This window comes from Pantherophis guttatus, chromosome 5 (assembly GCF_059756535.1).
Source record: "Pantherophis guttatus breed Tessera chromosome 5, ASM5975653v1, whole genome shotgun sequence".
In the NCBI taxonomy this organism is placed as follows: Eukaryota; Metazoa; Chordata; class Lepidosauria; order Squamata; family Colubridae; genus Pantherophis; species Pantherophis guttatus.
In genome coordinates, this window is record NC_142067.1 from 94,485,850 (window position 1) to 94,508,713 (window position 22,864).

The window sequence follows — 22,864 nt, forward strand, 5'->3', positions numbered from 1 at the left end:
ACTATTAGATATACCCTGTGAAAAGTTACTCTGGACCTCTTCCTGCATATCAAGAGTTCCAGGCTGATTTGCCTCTTAGTTCCTTGGGAAAGACCCAGTAGTGAGTTGCCCTCGGTTTACACCGGTTGTATAGAACCGGTAGTAAAACCAGCGGGAGGCCCCGCCCACCAACCCCGATGTCATCAAAACGCTTCTGCGCATGCGCAGAAGTGCGTGCGTGCGAGCAAAAAGAGCACATGCGTGCGGTCTCACTGCAAACCAATAGTAAAGGTAAGTAGAACCCACCCCTGGAAAGACCTCTTCCTTTTGCCACTAGGTACCACATTCCACCACATTTTCTTGGATAAGGTGGGACTGGAAAGGATTTTGGTAAGGATTTTGGTAAGGATTTCAATTGTAGTGCAAAGGAAGAGAAAAAGAAGTTCAATGAATATCTTTCATGCTGGCAAAAATGTTAAAAGATAATTTTATTCTTCAGAACAATTAGAAAGGAATTCAATTAGAACCTTTTGCATGGGCAGCTATTATAGTGTTTCAGGCAAATTTTGGTTTGCCCAGCAGCAGTAACTTAACATAAATATTTGGAACAGAACTTCATAAGCCCATTTTATTTCAAAGCATCCATCATAAGTGCCTGGAATTTCCCTAAATCACAGTTTTTCATTACAAATGCTTTGTGTTCCTTTTTCAGATGGTCAGACCAATCCATTACCATCATTCCTCTAGTTAGAGAGCCACTGAGCTCAACACTTACACCAATTATTGTGACTTCCGTGACAAAGTTTTCATCAATGGCAGCAGCCATAGCATAAGAGTCACAAGAAACAAAGCCCAAGTGAGGTTTTGCGATTTTTAAAGAATGAGCAAATATTTTCTTCATGAACCTGGCTTTCTCAGTATTCTGATTCACCCATTCATGGTAGAATTCCTAGGAAGGAAAAAACAATGTTGAACATTAAAAACTAGCCAAAGAGGGAATTATCGGGGGGGGGAAGGGGGGGAGATCAATGGGCAATCAGCCTGGGGGACTCACATCTACCTTGCTAGAAGACAAAAGAAGCAGACCCAATAATGTTATGTTGCTGGAACCAGTAGCCTTGGATTTTCTGCCCCCATTTTGTTATGGGGACTTTGAGGAAGGCCTAAGTCATCCATGTTGCCTTGTAAGCCTCCAAACATGAAAAATAAGTTTACTACTACAGAAAGCATAAATCTAATAAAAGATGAACTGCTAACTTATTAATGAAATGTTCTGCCTTAGGAGAAGATTGATTTTAAAAAGATACCCTTTGCAGTCAGTACAAAACTGTTTCTATAGTGTACGCAGTGATGGGTTGCCCCCGGTTCGGACCGGTTTGCAAGAACCAGTAGTAAAACCAGGGGGGGCTCCACCCCCCCGGATGTCATCATCGGTGATCTGCGCATGTGCAGAAGCAAGGCATGCGAGAGAGTGAAGCAAGGCACACGTGCGAGCAAAGCGCGATCCCATTGCAAACCGGTAGTAAAGGTAAGTAGAACCCACCCCTGAGTTATGGGTATATGTACATATGCCTTAAACACATCTCATGGGGTCCCATAAGAATAGAAGTATTTTACTGCCTTTTTAAATTTTCAGTGAACCAATCCCAAGCATCAATCTGGTGGGAGTGGATTCTGAAGAACCAGAGCCAGGAAAGGAAAAGCTATTAACTAAGATAAGGATACTTTAGCATTTGGTAGGGAAACTAGCTGACCCAAACCCCCTAACTGTATCAAATACAGAGATATACAAGACACCAGCAGATTTTTCAATTACTGTAACTGGCTATGCCTCTGTGCGGGACTTGATATCTCAGCCCCATCAATTTATACTGTATCTTTCTTGAATTCCCAACCAATATTCCATCATTGAACTGAACATATCCAGTGGATGGATACAGACAATAAATGCAGTATCCAAGCCTGTATTATAACATTGCAATAGAAGCCAGAATGGTGTAGTCTTTAGGATTTAGGACTGAATTGGGAAGATCTAAGTTAAATTTCAGAAGCTCATTGGAAAACTTTAGAAAGTCACTGTCTCTCGGGCTATGATGTCTCACAAGCAGTGGTGGGATTCAGACAGTTCACACCACTTCGGGAGAACTGGTTGTTAACTTTCTGAGCAGTTTGGTGAACTGGTTGTTGGAAGAAATCGTTAGGGCAGAGAACCGGTTGTTAAATTATTTGAATCCCACCACTGCTCACAAGGCTGCCATGAGAGACAGAAAATATGTGCATTGCCTTAAATTCTTGGAGAGCAGACAGGAATTTGTGATACAGAAACTCTTAAAAGACTTGGGGAGGAAAAAAAGAGAAAAACGAAACAAAGCCCTAATATTCCAAACTAGAGGAGAAGATTGTAATATGCACTGATAACAAAGTTTCTTAATTTCAATGCAGTAGATAAATCAATGTAGCATGTGTTCCTAAATAGCCAGTGAAGGTGTTGAGTGTGGAAAGGCAAACTACTTACGATGTAAAAAAGATGTTGAGACTCTAGAAAGAGTGCAGAGAAGAGCAACAAAGATGATTAGGGAACTGGAGGCTAAAACATATGAAGAATGGTTGCAGGAACTGGGTAGGTTTAGTTTAATTAAAAGAAGGACTAGGGGAGACATAATAGCAGTGTTCCAATATCTCAGGGGTTGCCACAAAGAAGAGGGAGTCAAACTATTCTCCAAAGCACCTGAGAGTAGAACAAGAAGCAATGGGTGGAAACTAATCAAGGAGAGAAGCAACATAGAACTAAGGAGAAATTTCCTGACAGTTAATAATTAAACAATAAATGGAACAACTTGCCTGCAGAAGTTGTGAATGCTCCAACACTGGAAATTTTTAAGAAGATGTTGGATAACCATTTGTCTGAAGTGGTGTAGGGTTTCCTGCCTGGCAGGGGGTTGGACTAGAAGACCTCCAAGGTCCCTTCCAACTCTGTTATTCTATTCTATTTTGGAATTATGTCTGTTTGGGAATTCTTTAAATGTGCATCTCTACGAGTTTTTGAAAAATGAATCTAGAAAAGGTGGGGATGCTTTTACAACAGGAGATTTCTTTTTCTGATAAATAATATGCAACAACAATTTTTTTCAATTAATTGTTTTATAATTTTAATTATATTTTTATGGAAGCCAACCAGAGTTGATGAAATTGAACAAAATGCAAATAATGTAAGTATTATCTATATCTATAAAGTATCAATTAGTTTCATATTCCTAATAAGAAATTCCTAATATTTTCTACATTTTTACTGCAATTTAAAAGCCAATAGAACAGCTGATAACAATAAAATAATTCAATGGGTGAATGTAAGCCTGTGATGAATGTTGACGATATTAGCCTAGAAATCTTCGATATGTTTCTTTGATGCACTTGAAAGAACAAGTAGTCCTTGACTTATGACCATTAATTCAGTGGTCATGTGAAAAAAAATGGCACTTGGCAATCTGCCTGCCCTTAGGATCAACTGCCTATTTCCTCCTTCTCATCCTGCTTTGGACTTGCTTTCCCACCCTATTGGGACTCACACCCTCCGCCCCATTCCCCGGCATGGATTGGTCACTTACCTTTTTTGGTAGATTTTTGGAAATCAGCTGCTCCTCTGCACAACCTTCCTACACAGCAGAGGCAGTATGGCGCCATTCCAGAAGCGAGTAGAGTGAGCCTATGCAACCTAGTTTAATTAACCTACCTATCTACACAGAACAAAACCCTATTGAAGTCAGTGAAACTGACTCCCAGTATAGACAAAAGAGTAGAGAAATCTCTTACCCAGGGCCGTGAGCAGGCACAGGTGAACTCCCAGGCTGCAATATACATTGGGCAGGTGTACTCATTTAAGACAATGTAAGCAGCTTCAGGATCAGTTGCAAAATTGAATTCTCCACACAATTTAATATTTCCTCTGGCTAAAGGAAACAAAGATGAAGTTTCTTTAGAAGAACCATTTAATTACTGAAGTAGATGAATTGGAATGAATCTATGTATAATTTCATATATAAACATCATGCTCATATAAAAACATGTTTTATTGACAATGTGAAATTTTATGGCTACTGTAGCTGTAGCTAAGTTGCAAAAATCCAGTCACTTAGTTTAGAAATTTTATCACTTATATAAATTTCATTACACATTAAGTGCAGTTCATTCATCTAAATATGCAGGAATGTTCCCTACATTCACTAACATACTTATAATATTTAAGTCACAATCTATAAAATATACCTATAAATATGAACGTGGATACATGTAGCTTTGTTTGCATTGTGTGAGAAAAGCTTTTTGCAAACATATTTTAAAACGGTAAGATGGATTTCCTTTTCAAACATATGGTCTTCTAATGACAATATTTCAAATGAAATGGCAAAATACATCCCGTCTCTGAAGATCTCTTGTGAAGGAGAGTTCACCTCTTCATATGCAGCTTATACCAGAAGCTGACAAGCTGTACAGTCAGGAAGTTCCTCTACATTGTAGCTGTTCTGCCATAGGCTTCCCAAGAGCATGAAGCAGACTCCTCGTCCAGATAAAACCTCTTTTATTTAGGTTAAAGGGAATTTCTCTCCAGCAAAGTTCCGGCAAACAGTCTTTATTGAGATTTCACAACCACAGACCTTTACCAGGCTTGGAGAACTGCCAGGCTGCTATCTTCCAAACACCACGCTGTAGAATTACTTGGCAAGAAGTCAGGAACAGATCTTCACTCTAATGAATTGAACCAATTGTCTCCTGCAAACTCCCCTCCCAGCGGTGAAATCCTCTGAAGTCTGCTACCAGTGCGTGCGCATGCGCACCTGAGGCGCGCCCGCACACCACTAAAAAAGGAACATTTTGAAGCCTTCCAAGTCTGCAAAGGTAAGTAGAATAGTGAGGGGGAGGGAATCTGCTGTACCACGTGATTTAGATTAGCTAGAAAGCAGGAAATCCGACGATTCTAGCTAATATAAATTGTGCATCACAGCTGATCGTCGCCCAGCTAATCATCAGAAATATCGGTTCACCCGAACCAGTAGCATTTTTTACAACCGGTTCACCCGAACCAGTCCAAACTGGTAGCATTTCACCCCTGTCCCCTCCCCTTTTGCTCCTCTTTATTCCCTATGGGAGGGGCCATTCATCGTCCACCTGTGCCTTTAGTCCCAAGTCAGCCCTTGTTCCTTAGCTGTTCTCTTCTCCTGTCAGCTCTGCGCATGCATAAATTTGGAACAGGCTACAGCTGTTCTTCTGCCCCACTGATATCCAATTCCAATGCAGAGCACTCATTAGAGCCTTCCCCAGACTCCAGGTCTGGCCCATGTTCCTCCCCAACCTTCTCACTGACTGAGTCTGCCACCAGCTCCACTGGCCGCTGGCAGGCACAACATTAGCTTGTGAATCTTTCTTTTCTAACATATAGACAAACTTAACCACAGTTTCAGTTAGGAAACTGTGACCATCCTAGACCAAGCCAAGTCCAAAAACATCAGGGAATTTCTAGAAGCCTGGCACTTTGACATATTAGCCATCAATAGACACATAGACATAAAAAATATCTACAGTCCTCACAAAAGAAACAATCAACAATCCAAAAGGGAACAAAAAGACCTAAGCACCTCTCCACCAGCAATCAACACCCAGGTGAGCAGAGATTAACTCCAAAATTAACATCAGGCCAATTTATTTATTTATTTAGCTTATGGCACGTGTTAGTCAGGGATCACGAAGAGGCTGCCTACCTCTGTGAAAGGAATCTTTTTGGGCGGTGTTATCCGTGGGATGCCTGAATGCCAGTAGGCAATTGAGGGAGGCTCCTTTCCTGTCCCTATGCGGTTTATTCACTCAAGGGAATCGAACCACCGAGCTGCCGACCTCAGCCAAGTGCAAGCTCAGTGTCTTACCACTTGAGCCACTGCAGCCCCTGTCAGACCAATAATCAAGGAGTAAGCATTACCCCAATCAAGGAACTGCCAAACAAACTAGCAATAAACAGCCCAAACAAACAACCTCCAAGACCATTCCCACCAACACTGACAGGGCAAGCTACTAGTACTAGCATTGATGATGTTACCTAGTTTGGGTAATGAAATGCCTGCAAGAAAACAACCAAGCTCAGAGACTACGAAGGAATCCTCATTTCAATCCTGAGCTACAAATAATATTCTCCTTTATTGGAATCTTTCTTTGTATTTTAACTCACCGATTCTGGTATAGGCAATATAGAATAAATCCATACCATGTTCTATTGAGTTACATTTGAATATTTGAAGACCAACTTCATGTATTTTCTCCAAACATACTTAAATCCTTTATCCGTTCTTATAAGACTTGGTTTTCAGACTTGGTTAGCAACTCGGGAGCCTTAGTAGCCTTCTCTGAACAGGGCAAAGTTCTCCAAATAGGTTTGACTGGCAGAATAGAACAATAACTTCGCATGGTCTGAACTCTATGCTCTTGTTCATGCACCCAAGATAGTATATGCCTTTTCAGCAATTGCATCACACTGTTAGTTTATATTTCTCTACTTTTATTTTCACCCTATTTATTTCAGTTTGCAAAGCTATCTAGCCCTTCTTGAATCGTCTTTCATCTAATGTTATTAAACTTTTCCAGCTTTGTGCAATTTGGTAAGAGTCCCTTGAACTCCCTCATCAAATTCATAGATTAAAAATGTTAAATAGCAGCACCCAAAACAGAATTCTATGGCATTCCATTCAATACTTCCCTAAAGGCTGAACTTGAGACATTGATGAATATTCTTTAAGTACAGTCATTATACAGTGTCCATTAAATAGTAGCACCTCCTAGCCATATTTTACTATTCCATGGAGGAGAATATCACAAGGCAAGTTCTCAAAAGCTTTGCTGAGGTCCAGATACACTATGGCTATAGCATTCCCCTAATGATGTAATTCTATCACGCCATAAGATGAAATTAAGCATAATTCAATTGTGATAGCCATGTGCATCATGAATAACTTCCATGGATAACTGCTATGATTATTTATTTCACTTTATCTCATTACTCATATATGAGCTAAAATATTAAGCACACACACCCATGCATACACTTGGTAGAAATACACTTGAATTAAAGCAGTCAGACGTTATCTAAGCAGCCAGAATAAGGTAATATGATTAGTTTTTTTGCCATAAAAATGAACAAATAGGTTAAAATTAATTTTAAGCATGGACCTACCAAATTAGGCAGATATAAACATGTCAAATAGGTCCTCTTGAGTTCACTTACATTCAGTATTTCCTCCCATGATGAACAAATTTTTAAGTTTCTTGGGAAGTGATGGGTCCATTTTCACTGCTAGTGCTATATTCGTCAGTGGACCAAGAGCAACCAGAGATACCTAAAGATAAATTTATTTATTGAATATTATTAAAAACACATAACTGTAAGACTATATTAATTTTTCCGTGGTTGATTAGGCCTCACTTCTTCAGATCAAACTGTTGTTATAGAGACAATATGTGATCATATATATATATTGGTCCAGTTGGAAATAGTATAATAAGTGAATCTTGAACTGAAAGTCAAAAAATATTTTGCTGTACTCATAAGGAATGTACTGTAACTCCATTTGGTACAGCCTAGTTCTGTCTTTGTTCAGATGCCTCTGTTTCTTCTTTCTAGGTTCCTTGTGTTAACAGTAGGACTGCAAATTCTAGACAACCACAAGTTGTGAAAACAAAGAGATATATATAAAAAATTGTTACATATATTGGCCATGTAGATTTTTGGAGCCCTATTAACAATGTTGTGCTGGAATTCAGATCCTGGGGAGCATGGAAGATGAAGCAAGACCTTATTTTATTCCAAATTTATGATAAATATTTATGGTACCTTTACCATCTCACCTGACCTGGCCGCTCATTGATTATTCTTAATATTGCAGTCACAGCATTTTCTTTCTGCAGAAGTTCTGTTCCTGGGGCATTAGGATCAGGAACATCGCCCAATCCATCTTTACCATGGAACTCTGCCCCTGTAACAGGTCCACCAAGTAGAGGAGCAGCAGCACCAGGATAAACTGGAATCTATATATAAAAAGATGCCAATATAATATGAATTTTAAAGAACTATTGATTCCCTAAAATTAAATAACAATGTCAAATAATTGAATTGCTCTATGAGACCAGCAATCCACTATTTTTATTTCAAGCATATTTTATCGCATTTAAAAACATTTGTCATATATATATGGCATGTGAGTGCTTTGTCTCTCTGGGCTCCTACACTTCCTCCCCTCTTTTGGATCATCCACTTCTTCTGAAGGGAAAACATCTTCTTTCATTTGGCTGCCATATTCTGTGTGCTGGCGACTGCAGAGGTCCAAAACATACATCTCCTCCATTCTCCTTCCATCATCTCCCAGACCTGGGTCAAGTTGTAGCTTTTTTTTTTTTTTTTTTTGGGAAACTCTGCCATGCTGTTGCTTGGGAAAAGGTCCAATGGGAGTGAAAGAAAGCAGCACAAGTGCCTGTATTATTGCTAAGTAATAATTGTGTTCTTCCTCAATCTGGAAAACCATATATGGATTGGTATGAAACCAAGCAAATACATACGTTAAAGTTTCCACTTCAGACCAAAACTATAAACACACATAGTATTCCATCATAGCGGTAATAGTTCCTATGCAAACCATGAAGTTGGCTTAACCCCATCCAAGAAATCATATGTATAGTTAAAACAGCCACATCAATATTTTTTGATAAAAGGCAAGCAACAGCTTTTTGAAAATTAGTGGTGCAGTCACGTTTCTCTTATGTGTAAAGTGAATCTTACATTTAAGCAAATAAGCACCAGTCTCACATGCCAAGATCTGACTTTGTGAGTCCCACACACAATACTATGCCAAATGTGTTGGATTGTTCAGTTGGGGGCAATTACCTCAAGCTTATTACAAACTTGCAACACACGGAGCACATTTCTAGATGTATTTTCCAACAGGGTGTTCCCATAAGTGCAAGTAATCCCCAGGACTTCTACACTGGGATTTGCAAGAGCCATCATGATAGCTTGAGCATCATCAACACCACAATCAGCATCAATCAACAGAAGTTTCTTCATATCAGAAATATCTATGGAAAAGAAACATCAATAATTTAAAAAATAACCTATGTATCAGCTGTAACCAATGTTGGAAGGGTACTTTGGATAGATAGGAACCAAATGCTGGATGAACCAGAGCAAGCCCAGCAGAAAATAACTTCTTCGAAGGCTTGCCCATCAATAACTTTTACAAATGATCATGATGAATGTTGGGTTTGATCAGCCATATGATGTATATTCAAGTTTTATTAAAAATATATACACTCTATTTGAACATACTGGCGCATAGAGAATACACCAGTATACTGTGGTAGACTGAAATAAGGATATACTGGAAATCAGATCAAAATATAACTGATGAAAGTAACAAGAACCAATCCCAAACTCTGACTTGAAGCTGCCCAGGAACAGCTAGACCCCTCCTAAATTGTTTCCTTTATTGTTGAATATCGTTTTGTTTTTTTTTTAATTGAAAAGTTTTACAAAAAAAAATACAAAAAATTTCCCCCCCCATGTTCCCCCCACCCTTTCCCCCCCCTCATCCCACCCTCCCCCCCAGACTTCCCAGAGCAAAATACAAGGTGTTTCATTTAATCAATCATAAACTAGATTAATCTACTTATCCTCAAAGTACTAACCCCCCCACTGAAATCTTAACTCCACTATAGATAACCTAATACTTCTAATACTAACATTCATTCATAAGCTATTTGATATTTTCTTGTCTGATACTTATTTTGAATATAATCAATCCATCTTCTCCATTCCGATATGTATCTTTCTTGCGTGTGGTCCTTCAAGTACGCTGAGATTTTCGCCATTTCTGCTAGGTTTGTTACTTTCAAATCCACTCTTCAATAGTAGGCAAAGAGTCCTTCTTCCAATATTGAGCTACCAACAGCCTAGCTGCTGATATTAAGTTCAAAATCAATTTAGTCTCTGATACTGTGCAGTCCATAGTTATACCCAATGTTGAATATCGTTTTTAAACAACATTATTTGATATGATTGATGAAAACTGACTGTAAGAGTACAACAAATTAATGTTTGTATTTATACTTCTCCTTCTATGATCGGGGCCTTGATGAGGCAAAGGGGCTTGTGTGAATAAATGAAATCACAGGGTTATGTCGTCGGACATGTATATGTCCAGAAGGGTCTCCCAAAGCAAACAGGCCATGATGGATACCCCCAGACTGATCACATCTGCCAACCTGCATTGGACCAGCATGGCAGATTATGGTCTATTCTTTCCATATGCCAATACAACCCCAAAAACGGCCCTCAGTCCCTAGCTCTCAGGACCGTATTCATTGGAAACATGTCGAAGAGGCCAAAATCCCGCAGTGGATAGACAATAGCTAAAATGAAGACAACAACAACAACAACAACGATGATGATGATGATGATGATTTATACCTATTGGATAGGAAGAGATTACAAGAGAGCACACAAGTACACTATGGGGAATACACATTGAAAGGAATGCTTTGGTACTACCTATTTGTGCTAATGTGCTTCTGGTGAGTTAGAAGACAAAGGGATGCCTTTTGGGTGAAATTCATTGGGATCATGCTAATTTCAGGTAGCAGTCAAGTGGGCCAAGGGTACTAATAACTACATATCAAGGCTACTACCTGCCAAGGTACTAATAAGTACTAATAAGGATACTAAATGTGATTTATGATTGTTTCCATAGTAAGGACCTTTGTAGCATCCCCATGATTAGGTGATCAAAATTCAGATGCTTGGCAACTGGTTCATATTTTTGACCGTTGCTGTGTCCAAAGTCATGTGATGACTTTTGTGATCTTTTGACAAGTAAAGTCAATGGGGAAGCCAGATTCACTTAATAACTGGTTTACTAACTTAACTGCAGTGATTCACTTAACAACTGTGATAACAATGATCATAAAATGGGGCAAAATTCACTAAATAAATGTCTCAACAACATAAATTTTGGGCTCAATTGTGACCATAAGTTGAGGACTACCTGTAATCAGGTAATTGCATTCTGAGGCAAAAAAAAAGCAGTTTAAGAAGTGATCCATTGAATAAGGTATCTCCCCCTCTGCAAGTGAGGAAATTCTGTAGTTATGTAATCACAGACAGGATAGAAATCCTTTCTGATTCAGGATTATTTTGACATGCTTTTAGGAGCTTTTCTGGAACATCCCAGTTTATGCCCCAAAGACATTCTGTGAAGATGGTATCCTCCAGTGTGTTTCTTTCTCTCAATATCTTTTTTATAACATGGCAACCGAAACTGAATGCAATACACTTGGAATACTGCATCCAGTTTTGGTTGCCACAATAACAGATATTGATAACAGATATTGACAACAACAAAGATAATTACGGGGATGTGAAGAATAGTTGCAGGAATTGGATATGTCTAGTTTAATGAAAAGAAGTCTAGGGGTGACATGATAGCAGTGTTCCAATATTTGAGAGGCTCCTACAAAGAAAACAGGGTCAACCTCTTCTCCAAAGCATCCAAAGGCAGGACAAGAAGCAATGGATGGAAACAAAATCAAGGAGAGAACCAACCTAGAACTAAGGAGAAATTTCCTGACAATTAGAACAATTAATCAGTGGAACGACTTTTTTTTTTTTTTTTAATTTTGATTTATATGTCGCCCTTCTCCGGAGACTCAGGGCGGCTTACAATGCGCTAAGCAATAGCCTTCATTCTTTTGTATATTTATACAAAGTCAGCTTATTGTCCCCACAACTGGGTCCTCAATTTACCTACCTTAGAAAGGATGGAAGGCTGAGTCAACCTTGAGCCTTGGTGAGATTCGAACCTGCAGTAATTGCAGGCAGCTGGTCTTAATAACCAGCTTAATAACAGGGTGCCTTAGACCACTGTACTACCAAGGCTCTTTTGAGATTTGCCTTGCCTCCAGAATTTATGGGTGCTCCAACACTGCAGGTTTTGGACAACCATTTGCCTGAAATAGAATAGGGTTTTCTGCCTGAGCAGGGATTTGGACTAGAAGACTTCTAAAGTCCCTTTCAACTCTGTTTTTGTGTTATTCTTTTAGCCTCCTTTCCAGCATTGTTTGGCTTTTCTGGCCATGGAGTTGCCCTATGTCAAGCTTCGTTGTTATCTCCAAATAAATGAATTTCCAAACGTCCGATCTTTGAGGAAATTTTTCTCTTTATTGGACATAACGAACTGACCCTGACTCAAAGCATAGTTAGCACTGAACTTTGGCCCCCCCAAAACCTCCCTTTCCGGTTCCCAATTTTCTGCGTCTCATTGGCCATCTTCCAAGCCACTCTACTCATCCCATCTCTGTCATTTCACAGGAATGCCCCCCTCCCATCTCTATCTCCGTGGAGACAGTTCTTCAGGGGAAAAAGTAGTGAAAGTTCAAGCCTCTCCTCCCTTCCTTATGGCAGCTTGGAAGCTGACACCCTACTTCCCCCTATGAGACATGGGTTTTTAAACCACTCCTCTGAAGAGTTTCTACTTTGACCCAGGTGAGTCTGGATCTTTCTGTCTTCCCACATACATGTTCTTAATCACTACATATGTGCTTATGAAGACAATGCCTCTGTGTCTGGAATTCATTATCAAGATAGCTGGAGTGAATAAAGAGAGTGAAGGAAAGAAGGTGGAATGGTTACTGGTATAATGCAAGATGGAAAATATTAGCAAATTATACTTGTAATTTTAAAGGAAACAGTTAATGTCCTCATCGAATTTTATAAGCTAACATTTGAAGTAAGTCCAGATTTGAAACAGGTACTAAAATCCAAGATGCTTTCTCAGTCAATCATTTCCTGCACTGCTCCCCTAACTCCTATCAATTCTCTCTCTCTCTCTTTTTGATCTTCTGTATTTTAAGTTCCAGATATATAATTATTATGTCTGATGGGGCAAAAACTAATCTCTAGTAACAGCATATTTCCAATATTACCTGGCTTCAGGGGTGAAATCCAGCAGGTTCTGACAGGTTCTGGACAACTAGTAGTGGAAATTTTGAGCAGTTCAGAGAATCGGCAAATACCACCTCTGGCTGGCCCCAGTGTGGGGTGGGAATGGAGATTTTGCAGTATCCTTCCCCTGCCACACCCACCAAGCTACACCATGCGCAAGCCATGCCCACAGAACCAGTAGTAAAAATATTTGGATTTCACCACTGCCTGGCTTCCCTTCATAGTGAGGATGATTCTGGAGAGGAAGCACCTAACTCAGTGTCCTGCATCTTCCTTAGCAGGACAGCTGTCTGCCAGGAGGCCAGGGGGCTCCCTTGGGTGGTTGCTTGGCCACCATAAAAAAAGGCTATTGAACTAAATAGCTAGAATCCAATCCACCAGGACATTGCTTATAATTTTATGGGAGATATTTGCACTTTATGACAGCTACCTAGGAAAATGCACTTGTCTGAGTTGTATTAAGAACTGGTAACAGAAGTGCTTCCTGAACTTCTACTTGCGGTGTAGTTGTTATTCTTGATATCAGAAGATAAGCAAAACAGAGTTTTAAATGCCTCAGGTCATTTTAGGAAACCTTTTGAATTTGGTCCAGTTTATAAATTTATTATACAAAGCAGTGAGGAGTCTGAGGGAAAGAAATGAGCAAGTTAAACTTAGCAGCTAGACTATTTAAGCGTATTTTGCCTAAAATCCAAGACGAGGAATTTGCTTCCTTAAAAAGAAACAAAGATACCACATCAATTCGCTTTTATCACTAACAGCCGCTATTAGGGACAGACGAAACTAGTCTAAAAAGCGGGATAAAAAGGCGCCAATGAAAAACCAGCCAAGTGGACGAGCGAACCTGACGAAGCGACGTCAGCAAAGACCGAGCTCGAATCTTAAGCTTTCCGGCGGGCGGGGCTGAAGAGAGAAGGAACGCCCAGAATCGGCCAATCGGAAGCTGCCCAACTGAATTCTTTTGGAGTAAATTCGGGTCGTTGTTATGGCAACCGCCTTCCGATCGTTGCACGCCTGGACCCACGTCGAGAGAGAGTCTGGTAGGGATGCCTTAATCGAGAACTGGATGCCAGCAAGAAGAGATGCTCGCTGGGCCTCGAGGCGGCTGAGCTACGAGCCCTTGGAAGCTCGACCTGCAAATACGCACGAAGATATTTTTAGCCATGAAAATCCTCCCGGCAGTTGCCTGGCTGCCTGCGGTGTAGCGCAAAGGTGCAGTTTCTTCAAGGATAATCGGCTCAGCATCGAAGCTTTTAACACCTTCGTTGTGGCTTTGCCAGACTTGGTTTCGGGAAATAACAGACCAAGAACCGCTTCTCCAAGAAGAGGCGCCTATAGCTGACTTGTTATCCTTAGTGTGGGTTTGTAAAAAGAGCCGGCTGAAGGTGGAAGAGCTTTTATTGAAACCGGATATGTTACTAATCTTCTGGCACAAAATCAGACCATCCATGCATACATTCAGATTTATTTATTAGTTCAATTTATATGCCACCCTTCTCCGAAGACTCAGGGCGGCTTACAATGCACTTATAGCAATAGCCTTCATTCTTTTGTATATACCTGCTTATTAGGGCTTTTGGCCCCCCCATAAGCGGTGTTTCTACAAAGTCAGCTTATTGCCCCCACAATCTGGGTCCTCAATTTACCTACCTCAGAAGGATGGAAGGCCTTGAGCCTGGTGAGATTTGAACTCGCACTAATTGCAGGCAGCTGGCAACTAAGTGCTACATAACAGCACTTAATCTGCTGCACCACCAAGGCCCTTTCCAGATATTTCCAGTGGTCCTCAGATTCGAGTGTTATACCATCCGCAACTCCTGTCCTGCCGGTGTGAGGCTAAAGAGATAGTTCATGAGGTATGGCACTATGCTATAAAGGCTTCCAGTTAGAAATTGCCATATCTTTCTTAAGTCATCAATCTGGCAGCACCGTTTCAAGCTAAAAAAAAGTTATTAAGGGACAGAAGCTTTCATATATATTTTTTTTAATTTGATTTATATGCCGCCCTTCTCCGGAGACTCAGGGCGGCTTACAATGCGTTAAGCAATAGCCTTCATACTTTTGTATATTTATACAAAGTCAGCTTATTGCCCCCACAAACTGGGTCCTCATTTAACCTACCTTAGAAAGGATGGAAGGCTGAGTCAACCTTGAGCCTGGTAAGATTCGAACCTGCAGAAATTGCAGGCAGCTGTGTTAATAACAGGGTGCATTAAACCACTGTACTACCAAGGCTCTTCATAATATGTAGTTCACCTATCAGATGCCTGGAGTGGGTCAGTTGGTGTAGAACATGAAAAGGATGGATAGGCCACTGCATGTGACTTGTGAGACAGATTTGGAGAACTTCATCAATTAGCAATTGTAACGTATCAAACACCTATTTGTTGGCATCTTCTAAGATAGCTTGAAAACTTTTTTGAGATGTCAAGTTTGGTGGATTCACTCTATGATGCTGGCACCTTTTTGTCGTAAAAAGACAACTATGAAATCTGTAATGAAGTGTCCTGGGAGATTAAAGTGCTCTGCTGTTCTTTGCATTGTGCTGAGAACTGATGTCAAACTTGATTATTTTGCAAAACATTTGACCTTCTCCAAAATAGAATGCAGAGTAACAATGCTGGCAGATAACAGCAGTGGAAGAGGAGCATGAGAAGGGGACTTATTCTAATTTTCTGTGAGAAATTGTGGGGGCCTGTGATGTGGCTGTTAGCTACCTTGCCCCCTTCCCTGTATAGATACTATCTGGGTTTATTGAAAGGTCTGGTTCTCATGTTAACCTCATTATTCTTGTCGCTTGTGTTAATCTGTCTCACAGAGATTGTATGCAAATATGGCATTGTGTGTGTAAGAATGCCATCCGGGAATTGAGAAAAGGCACCGTCCTTGTCATTATGGTTGTGGCTTGGGTGGCGAGAGCTGCAGGTGACAACGAGTGAAGTTCTGTTTCTGTAGTCTGCTTCTAGGAATTGATCTGGCTCTTTTGTCTATTGGTTGAGTGGGTAGTTCAGACTCCTGAATGCCTGGCTTAATTCTGTGAGTTAAGCATATCTGTCACAGAACAAATTCAGTTGTGATGTGGAGTTCGGCAAAAGGTAGGCTTGGAGAGTTTAAAAGAGCTTTTAACACTACAATTGCTTATTGATGAAGTAATAATCTGTTTCACATGTAACATAACCACCCTTTCTTCCCTCAGTTGTACTTCTGTTTTTAAATTTTACTCCAATTTAATTATTCCGTGCATCTGATGAAGTAAGCTACAGCTCATAAAACTGTATATCTTTCAATTTGTTAATTAGGAAAGTTGCTATTGGATTCCTTCTGATATTGGCTGTGATAGATTAACCTGGCCCTCTTAGTGTCTAGAAAATGAGACACTCATTTCAGAATCCAGGAATACTGTACAAGTCTCATCAGGTGATCAACACCTGCTGAGTGAAAGAATAAGTGGTAAAATTGTATGTCAGAGTGTCTTTGTATGTTAAGTAATTGTATATGTAAATTTTGTAAATAGCTGTTACTGTTTTGACTTTATATTTTATATGTAGATCAGTTCTAATACTTGTAAGGTAATTACAAGTTAAAGAAAGCTTCAGGAAGAATGGTCCTTCATATGATAAGCACTAGTTTAATAATGCTTTTCTTACCAATTCTTAGGATGGTGCTTTTCAGCCTTCCATGCAGTTATATTTTACCAGGCACACTATCAAAGAACATGGATCCCACCATAATATACATAAAAGCCACTTTTTCTGAAGTCACTCTAATAGTAAAGATTCATCCTAATTTACTGACATTTTTATATCAGGTGCGGATTTTTAAAAATAATGAAATGCCTTCAGGGCCATTTTATCATCCTAATCCTTTTTTCTCCATTTCTTGCTCCAAAATAAGAGAATACAAATAAACTGTGCAGAATAAGACACAGCTATAAAATACTAATGGGTCCTTATGATTATGAGCATCTTAATCCTGACTAGGTGGTTCAGTGGCTATGACATGGAGCTTGTCGATCAGAAAGGTCGGCAGTTCGGAGATTCGAATCCCTAGTACAGGTCTCCTGCATGAGGAGGGGGTTGGACTAGATGACCTCCAAGGTCCCTTTCAACTCTGTTACTGTTAATCTTTTTTTTAAAAAAAAAACCCAAACAATCAGACATGATCAAATGATTTGTGAAGAAAGAGCAATAGAATATTGGCTTTGTGCAGTTGTGTTGTCTGTTTCTCCTGTCCCGAGTTCCACATACTGCAATGGGAATGTCAAGGCAGCCCCCTAAATCCAGCAACATCCAAGAAGGCTAAAGGGTAACTTTACAAGGCCAATAATTTCAGGGTACATTATCGTAGAAGCTATGTGGGCTGAACTTCAAGTCTCAATAGATTTAGCCAACAGCTAATAATAAAAGTGCTGAAGTTTGTGATTTAACAATATATAAGGATGATAGAGTTTTTGCTACAATCAACATTCTGTGAAAGTTAGGTCAACAGGATTTTTTCCCCGATGATCCACCATGGTTTTTATTCGTTCTGTTGAGCTCGTTTCACTCGTAGTTGGTCATTATATCTTTTCATAAATTGTTGCAATTACAAATGCTGTTGTACCCTTCTGTTTCTGTTATAAAATTCTGTTTCTTTTTGGAACATTCCTCCCCTACCCACCCCCAAGATTAGATTGATTTTGATTCTGGATCCTAACCCTGCTGGCATTTCATACTTTGAACATGGAAGTTGAACTGCATCTTGGAGTCCATGTAGTTATCAATTTGTGGCAAACAGGCTTTACCGCGATTGCCATTGCATGTAGTTTGATTTTATATTATTTTTGTTTTGGTTTTAAATCTTGTTAGCTGCTGAGTCACTGTGGTGAGATGAGTGACCATATAAATCCAGTAAGTCAATAAATTGTAGTTTGTCGGTCACCAGGACAGAGATTTAGCCTTCTGAGCTTTTGGACTCATACTGGAGCCCATCCTCATAAAAGTTTGGAACACTAAAACTCTGGTCCTTGTGACTGACCCAGATTGGATCCTGCAACATTATCCTGGGACATGTATATTAGCCTTCATTCGTGAAAAATATTTTTATCCTTACCTGCTCAGCTCTCAAGTTCTCTCAGTCTGAATGCTTCTTACTTTTCAATGCTGTGGAACTTGACCGGATCTTGTTAATATTTAACCAGTGTATTGTTAGAATTTTAACGATGTGTTAACATTTAACACATATAACAGCAATTTAAATCAATATTCTTAGAGCCAAAATTATGTGGGAGATAATGGAATTGAATTTCCTAGCTTTATATTTCACTGAAATGCAATAAAAACCATCACTTAGGGATTTGAACTGCTGAACTGCTAACCTTTAGATTGACAAGCTCAGCATCTTAGCCACTAAGCCACCGGGTCCCTTACATAAAGTATTAGTACCACTTTATAAAGCTCTAGTAAGATCATACCTGGAATACTGCAACCAATTTTGGTCACATTACAAAAAAGATATTGAGATTTTGGAAAGAGTTCAGAGAAGAGCAACTAAGATGATCAAAGGCCTGGAGACTAAAACATATGAAGAAAAGCTGCAGGATTTGGGTTTGGCTAGTCTAGAGAAAAGAAGAATTGGGGTGACATGATAGCAGTATTTCAATATTTGAGGGGTTGCCACAAAGAAGAGGGGGGTCAAATTATTCTCCAAAGCCCTAAAGGTAGTACAAGAAATAATGGTTGGAAACTAATCAAAGAGAGAAGCAACCTGAAATTAAAGAGAAACTTCCTTACAGTAAGGACCATTAACCAGTGCAACAGCTTGCCTTCACAAATCGTGGGCACTTAAATCATTTGTGGTTTTTAAGAAGAGACTGGATAGTCACTTATCTGAAATGGTATAGGTTCTCCTGTTTGAGCAGAGGACTGGATTAGAAGACTTCCAAGGTCCCTTCCAGCTCTATTCTATTCTAAGCTAAATTCTAAACATTTTCATGATTCTCATTTTCACAACTAAAACAGACTGTATGAGACTTACATTTTGTCCTAAATAAGATTAAAGGAATTAACCTCTAAAACAGAAGTGTCAACTCGATTTCATTGAGGGCTGCATCAGGGTTGTTTGACCTCGGTGGGCTGGGTTGTGTGTGGCTGGGTTGGGCGTGGTCAGCTTGATGTCATTCATGTCGGGGGCACCTTTGGTGGCCTGGGTGGGGCTCGGGTGATCCACTTTCTCCGGTGGAGGAATTTCTTGATGCCTCCTTGCCTTGTGATCAAATGCCACTTTTGCTAGTAGATTGTTTTGCTAGCCCTCTGCCAGCGAAAATGGACCTTGGGACTGGCACGTGTGACCCCCGCCCCCCAGGCTCCGTTTTCAGTTGCGACGGCCTGCTGCAGCCCTCTGCCAGTGAAAATGGAGTGTGCACCCCCTCCCCCAAGCTCCATTTTCACTGGCAGAGGGCTGCAGGAGGCTGTCACAGCTGAAAACAGACCCCGGGAGGGCTGCGCATGGCCCTCCCAAGCTGTTTTCGCTGGCAGAGGCACCGCGTGCCAGTCCTTCACTGTTTCCAGAGTGACCCTGCAGGCCAGATCTAAGCACCCTGTGGGTAAAATCTGGGCCATGGGCCTTGAGTTTGACACCCTGCTCTAGAATATCAAAGTAGGTGGATATCTTTGCAGAAGGCTTAGTTTTAAAACCTGGACAACCCTAGGGAAGAAAAGCCCTTTCTCCCAATTACTTGAATATGTCATGCTATTCTTGGAAGTGAGCAAATTAATAAAAGTATGGTGATTGAATAATGATTTCTTTGTTCATAGTCTTGCAGTTTTCCTTTTGTGTTCCCTTTATTATAAAAAGGTAAAGGTTCCCCTCGCACATATGTGCTAGTCGTTCCTGACTCTAGGGGGCAGTGTTCATCTCCATTTCAAAGCCAAAGAGACAGCGCTGTCTGAAGACGTTTCCGTGGTCATGTGGCCGGCATGATTCAACACCAAAGGTGCACGGAACGCTGTTACCTTCCCACCAAAGGTGGTCCCTATTTTTCTACTTGCATTTTTTACGTGCTTTCAAACTGCTAGGTTGGCAAAAGTTCTCCCAATTACTTCGTTGAATATATCATGGTATCCTTAGAAGTGAGCAAATTAATAAAAGTATGGTGACTGAATGATGATTTCTTTGTTCATAGTCATGCAGTTTTCCTGTTGTGTTCCCTATATTGAAGATTAGATTATGAGCTTGAGAAAGGATTATCACTTTGTTCCCTAAACCATTGACAGCTGTACATAAGTAAATAATAAAATATTGTAAGAGGAAGAAGAGGTGTGAACATGATTTTTGCCTATCTTTGGCTCTCCTTGAATAGCAAGCCATCAAATGATACTATAAAGCATGGTATTATAAAGCATGCTGAAAGTCCCTCAAACACAATTTATCACTTTTCATGGGGTTAGGTGGAATAGAATAAAATAGGCGTGAGGGTGTTTTCAAATCCACATTTCAAACTCCTGTTATAAAGTTGTCATCTTCCATCTTTTTTTTTTTTGTTGTTGAAAATCATGGTGAACTCTTTTCCTCTGTCATCACAACCACCTTAGGAAGTAGATTCAATTAAGAAAGAATAATTATTCTTTCGGTTAAGAAGTCACTCAGTGGGTTTTCATGGTTGTGGACAGATGAGAATCTGGTTTTGCCCTAGTACAAGTTTGACGATACATCATATGGCTATCCCAGGCTTACAACCAGTTCTTGATTCTACAGAGTTTAATTCTTGTATTTGAAGTCTATTTCTGCAGTTAAATACTGGAATGTTAGTGATATTACATCTTTTGAAGATTGCCATTAGCTTTATGTTGGTCTTATTTTCTGCTATTGGATTCAATGATACATTTAGTGTTTGATTTTATTTTGATTTATTTTTTATTGGAAACTACCAATTTAGTATAAATAACACAAATAAATCCATCAGTTGTTTATTTTCATTGTAAAGTACCCAATGATTTGATCTAAACTATAAAAAACTTTTTGCTTATTGATAAGGGCATAGAAATATCACTATATTGGGTCATCAGTTTTTTAGAAAATAAAATATTAAAAACATAAATACACTTTTAGAAAGAAACATTTTCCAAGACCTAGAGAAGGATATTCTGGCATAATCTTTCAGAGACTATACAGCAGTCAGTCTATAAATGTTTATGCCAGAATAAATTTTACTTTCTTTTTCTAAAATAGATCAGAGCTACCACCATGATAATTTATTGGCATGAAAACTTTAGAAAGTACAAACAAATATAGGGCTTAAACCTGTACTCATATTGTGGTGGGTTTTTTTAAAAAAAAAGCCATCTCAGCATGCTTGTCAGTTCTTTATTTTTTTTTAAAATTCCTAAAGACTAGCACATTTACAGCATACATGGACTGGGTGAATTAAGACTATACAAAACAGTAACCATATGTTTATGGTACGCCAATACTGTTCCAAACAAATAAATAAAATAAAATCAATGCAAAAAGTTTTAGGAAATACAACTGTGCTCGGACAAAACTATGTTCTATTTTACAACAGCTATACATATTGTATATAAATGAAAAACTCAAAGGCAGCAGTGCTGTGGCTGCTTTTACAGACATGTACAGAATAAGCTTGGCAGTAACTGTATATCCTTTTAAAGTTTCATCTAAGAATTGTACTCAAAAAGGTTAGCATGAGGTTCATACAATAGTTCCTAATAATGAATTTTCTATGGCAACAAAACAAATATTTTAGAAAAGTCTGTTCATTTGATGTTTTCTATATGGATATATGCTTTCTTTAGTTCCTATGTTTTTATTGAGCTATATTTATTTTCCTTTAGGGAAATCTATGCAAAAGAAATGAAATCAGAATTTTGCATTTGTTTGTCACATGTGATGCAGCATTGTACACTGGAGTCCTGTTCTCAGAAAGGGTAGAAGAGAAATAATTATTCATTCAGAGAATTTGGGAATTGCTTTAAAAAGTAGTACATTAGCTTTTCACAGCTGTTAAGTCGGTATAGTACTGTAAATCAGAATGTAAAATAAAAATCTAACCTAACTCAGAATGGGAGTAGCGAAATATCTTCCATGGCATACATTTTGCAGTGCTGACAGGTCTGATTTAAAGTTCTCTTTTCTGAAAAACCTATACATTCCTAATGCATATGAGCTTTATGTTTACACAATGGAAATATGTTCACACTAATGGAAATAACAGCGGAACAGAATTTCCTTTTCCCATTACAAAATGGGTGGGGACCCTAATTGCTTCTAGGAGAAGACTAATGAAGGAGAATAATATACTGTGCTGATAGCAATCACGGAATTTATCTTAACTACTGTATTTTTTGGAGTATAAGACGCACCAGAGTATAAGACACAGCTTAGTTTTTGGGGAGGAAAATAGGGAAGGAAAAATCTGCCTGCCAGGTATTCATCTGGCTAGCGTCCTTAGTCTAGTCAGCTTTAGCACATTAGTTTGCTGGTTTTGAGTGCCCGCGTGCTTTTTATCCACTACTTGGGGATAAAAAACAGCTTCTAAAGCACAGCTGATCTTTGGAGAGAGAAGCAATGAGAAAAGCAGGCAAAAATTGCTTCACTCGCTAGCGCCTCATTAGGGCTGAAAAAAAAGCTTCTAAAGCAAGCTAAGAGTCGGAGGGAGCAGGCAAAAGCTACGTTTGGAGTATAAGACGCACCCAAGTTTTCAGCCTCTTTGGGGGGGGGGAGTGCATCTTATACTCTGAAAAATATGGTACTTTTGCTGGCAACAAGTTTTAATGTCAGAAAATTTAAGTTAAAACAATAGTTTCAGATCTAATAGTCTTTCTTGCCAAGGCAGTCTTTAAAAAGTGAATTATATTAAGC

At 39.4% G+C, this 22,864-nt stretch overlaps 1 protein-coding gene across 2 annotated transcripts; it reads right to left on the reverse strand.

Moving 5' to 3' along the window:
- Positions 1-440: 440 nt before the first annotated feature.
- LOC117673749 (inosine-uridine preferring nucleoside hydrolase-like) lies at positions 441-18,128 on the reverse strand. 2 transcript variants are annotated; one of them, XM_060686646.2, is made up of 6 exons: positions 18,098-18,128; positions 8,897-9,087; positions 7,864-8,043; positions 7,244-7,355; positions 3,790-3,926; positions 441-928 (listed from the first exon to the last, which is right to left on the reverse strand). In XM_060686646.2, the coding sequence occupies exons 2-6, from the start codon at positions 9,074-9,076 to the stop codon at positions 608-610; spliced, it is 930 nt and encodes a 309-aa protein (XP_060542629.2). In that variant the 5' UTR covers positions 9,077-9,087; positions 18,098-18,128; the 3' UTR covers positions 441-607. The 2 variants fall into 2 exon arrangements, with proteins under 2 accessions (XP_060542629.2, XP_087727606.1); XM_087871480.1 differs by lacking the exon at positions 18,098-18,128 and adding an exon at positions 13,851-13,940.
- Positions 18,129-22,864: the final 4,736 nt, after the last annotated feature.

Excerpts from the sequence above, each read along its gene's own strand:
- LOC117673749 (XM_060686646.2), bottom strand. The coding sequence starts at position 9,076 with ATGAAGAAACTTCTGTTGATTGATGCTGATTGTGGTGTTGATGATGCT. Across the intron at positions 8,044-8,896 it reads AAGTTTGTAATAAGCTTGAG|ATTCCAGTTTATCCTGGTGC; the intron begins GTAATTGCCCCC and ends TTTTATATATAG. Across the intron at positions 3,927-7,243 it reads CATGGGAGGAAATACTGAAT|CCAGAGGAAATATTAAATTG; the intron begins GTAAGTGAACTC and ends TGTTTCCTTTAG.